The 3,897-nt window shown below is 35.2% G+C and overlaps 1 protein-coding gene across 2 annotated transcripts in view; it reads right to left on the bottom strand.

Moving 5' to 3' along the window:
• Nucleotides 1–2,690: 2,690 nt before the first annotated feature.
• The window catches only part of LOC107693083 (ankyrin repeat domain-containing protein 6-like), a 2,009-nt gene continuing 802 nt past the window's right edge, over nucleotides 2,691–3,897 (bottom strand). For both annotated transcript variants that reach the window (XM_016492328.1, XM_016492329.1), the window contains exon 3: nucleotides 2,691–3,391. In XM_016492328.1, the coding sequence (XP_016347814.1) occupies nucleotides 2,817–3,391 (575 nt within the window). In that variant the 3' untranslated portion in view covers nucleotides 2,691–2,816. The remainder of the gene's footprint in view (nucleotides 3,392–3,897) is intronic.

Raw genomic sequence — 3,897 nt, 5'->3', positions numbered from 1 at the left:
ACTGCAACAGCCTTTTGTTTTTGTTGTAGTGTAGAAACATTTTGTTGTTTGTGGCGGGAGTTCGAAAATGGATGGAGGCAGTGGAATGGACGTCCACCATGCTGATAGATTACTTCACTCTGATCCATTTCAGTCAATACAGACTCGTGCAGCCCTGATCTGACTGTTTGGAGATAATGAGATTCCAACACGCCTGCGGATATTTACTGAGAAGAGGTTCAGGGTGTGAACAGGGTAAAGAACAGAGTGTGAATAGCATTCCCTTGAAAACATCTAAAAATAATGTTAGACTTTCAGGATTGCATTTTTTAGTTTAAAGGGGTCATATGATGCGATTTAAATTTCAGAGGAACAACATAAAGATATACATTTTTAACAAATACCCATTTTTATTAGTATATGACATCATGGACAGGTAGAACTGCATGTCATGTCATCCACCCACAAACACATTTCATTACACCAAATACACAAAATAATGTTCTTTTTAGCTACATCATATGACCCCTTTAATTATTTTAAACTTGTGCTTGAGTTTCAAAGTATTGGATGGTTTTCAGCTTCAACTTTGTAGTGAACATGATCATTAATCATTTAGTGGAAAAGATATAAATAGTTTAGAAAAGATGAGATTCACTAATTAAATCTGACACTGTATATACAGAATGATGCATCTGACCTGTTAGACCCCTGCAAAAACAGAAATGCTGTGCTGCAGAGATCATGGTGGGTCATGAACTGAGTGTTATACAACATTTGACTCATCAAACTTTTAATAGATTTCACATGTATGACATGAATTCTCATGTACTATCAATCACAACAAAACAGACTGCATTCTTACATGCATTTTAAACAGTTCTCTTCATTCTCAAGTTGAGCAACTATAATTGCAATTTTGTACAGGTACACGGACTGAAGAACCAAACAATATATTAGATATTTTACAATTACAAGAACAGAACTATGTAACTTAAAGTAATTCCATCTAGGATTAAAAGAAAGGTCTTTTACTATTCATCTTGTCAATAATTGACTGACTGAAAGTCACCTAATTTACAATATTTCAATCCACACAAGCTAACTCCATATTGTTGAAGATATTTTATTCACATTTAAAGTAATAGTTTATACAAATATACAAATTCTGTCAATTTTTACTTACTATGATGCCACCCCAAACTGTATGATTTTCTTTCTTCTGTGGAACACAAAGGAATTTTTCCTGTTATTTAGGAAATAATGACATGTATGTATAAAAAATTATAAGTCATTAAAAACGGGGGGAAATGTTAATATTGTGAAATATTATTATGATATAAAATAAAGGTTTACTATTTTAATACATTAAAAAATATATCATTTATTCCTGTGATGCTAAGCTGAATTTTTAGTATTCATTGCTCTAGCCCTAAGTGTCACATGATAAAATATGCTGATTTGGCGCTCCATTTTATTTATTTTTTATTTTGATAGACCAGTCTTCATTAAGTTTCACTGTACTATAGAAAACAAAATATTATCTCACTATGACTTTTGCCTCAATAAACTCCTAATTTGCTGTTTATTAATAGTAAGGTAGTTGTTAAAATTAAGGGATCTAAAATAAGGGCATGCAAAATAAGAGTATTGGGTAGGATTAGGGATGTAGAATATGGTCATGCAGAATGTGCTTTATAAGTACTAATAAACAGCTAATATGTTAATAATAAGCATATTAATAAGCAACTACTTAATTGTGAGAATTGGTCCTTATACTTGTAGCGTCTGCGTAGAATCATGTATGATCTTTGGGGTTTTATGGCTTAAGAGCCCCTTTTAGCCTGTGACATTTGCATATAAATTACAGTCCTGGTCACAGACTTTACACTTATATGGGTGCTAAATGGCCAATGGTTCCCCCCCACTATCAAGGAGATGCTAAACAGTTTCACCACTATCATCTCCCCATCTGATTTCAAACACTCTCCAAAGAGATGTAAATGACCCCGATGCCAGGCACCAATGGGCCTGGCTGACCAAGCAAACTAACACACACGCAAACAAACACACGTAAAGACCTTTTACTCTATTCTACTCTACAAATATATCTGGTATATTGCATGTGTTGTTTGTACGTTGATTCTGCTACAGTTAATTCGAAGATCTAATCTAAATATTTATTATTAATCATAACCAGTTATAATTAGTCATAAATATTTCCCTTTTGAGCTGATTTACTACATACTAAAGTGTTAACAGACATTCTAAATATTAATTTTATGTATTTCACAAGAATGGGACAACACTTCATTTCCCAGAATGCATTACCTGTTTTGAATTTCTTTGAACCACTATTCAGCAAATTCCTCTTCCTGTCATTCCAATTCAAATTACAGTTGAACTTCCTGTAGGGTGTGGCCAATTCAATTCACATTCCAGCTCAACGAAAGGAAGGAATTTTTCTCCAACTTGTTTTAAAGACAAGATGGTGAGTAAATGATGACAATTATAATTTCATGGGTGAACTATTCCATGGGTGACTTAACATTGAGCAAAGAAGTACTCAGTTCGCTAACATAGCATTAGCATCATTGTACCATTAGCTTAACCTCAACCTACATATAATAATTGCTGCCATTATCAAAATGAAGCTTTGATTCGGAGTATTATAAATTTGACATTTTTCACAGGTTTTGCATCCTTGTGTTTTACTATAGAACCATTACATTACTGTAAGTTTACTCAGTGTTTACAAAGCTACAATCTCATTTATATTGCCATGAATTTCATATTAGGTGGAATCAAGGTATCTGGGCATACATAGCACGCATGTGTCAAGAAGAGTTTGTATTAGTGTTAGTGCGAAGCCTCTGTAGCTCTTCCTCCAGGGTGTTGATCCTCTCCAGTAGACTGGCTCTGTCCTGCAGAGCTTTCTGTTCTGCCACCTTCTGCGCTTCCTGGATCTTCCTCTCGTACCAGCGTTCCAGCTGTGTGGAGACTGTCTCAAAGAAACGCTGTGCCACCTCCACAGCGTGCAAGTTTGCCCGCTCTTGGGTGAAGGTGGCCTCCACGGGCCGCTGGGAAAACACCTCCATGGTCTTCATGGTGTTGCTCTGCTGGGTTTGAGCGTGATGTGCTTTAATCCTGTCCTTCAGGTGCCTGCTGTGTTTCCAGGCCGGGCCGGGTGCTGGTTCTCTTTTGCTGTCGTTGAAACGCTTGCTGGATGTGGACAGGCTGCTGCTGCTGCTGCCACTGCTGTCGCAGAGTTCATCCCCTTTGTCTGACCTGGACTTTGAGACATCAACCTCCTGCACTTCTGCTCGCTGCCACTTGGGGTCAGCAGTCGCCAGCTTCCGTGATAGAGGTTTGTGTTTGACCATTGAAGGAGCTGTCAGGTTATGATATTCACCTGTATGAATGAAGAAAGATATTTTAGAAAAAAAAAAGAATTTCTCTCTGTCAAATATCTTTCTTTCTTTCTTTCTGACTGTTACGTAATCTCATTAAATATATTTTACTCATTTAAATCAGGTTTTATTTTAGAGTAGAGCATAATAAAAACAAAAAATCACTTAAAATAATATAATAAAGTTAACATAATAAAAAAGTGCTTAAAGTCAACATGAAATAAAAAACAAACCCTATTTACTTTCTTAAAATATTTAGTTTGGTCTTTATGAACAATTAATCAGTGATTCTTAATTTTGAGTATCCCGGTTCACTCAGAAATACAGTATGTCACATTATGGCAATAAAATGGGTTGGGGAGGCCAGTTCATGTTCACTTTAGCATAAGTGAAACAAATATACTAAAAAGAATATAAATAAAAATACATTGTATTCTATATAAATTTTCTAAAAACTAGTCTTAACAGCTTAACATATATTTATAATTTACGTGTACCAGTAAATATT

The sequence above is a fragment of the Sinocyclocheilus anshuiensis genome, unplaced genomic scaffold, assembly GCF_001515605.1.
Source record: "Sinocyclocheilus anshuiensis isolate Anshui unplaced genomic scaffold, SAMN03320099.WGS_v1.1 scaffold222, whole genome shotgun sequence".
NCBI classification, from domain to species: Eukaryota; Metazoa; Chordata; class Actinopteri; order Cypriniformes; family Cyprinidae; genus Sinocyclocheilus; species Sinocyclocheilus anshuiensis.
The sequence above is the reverse complement of the archived record's forward strand: the minus strand, read 5'-3'. Positions and strand labels throughout refer to the sequence as shown.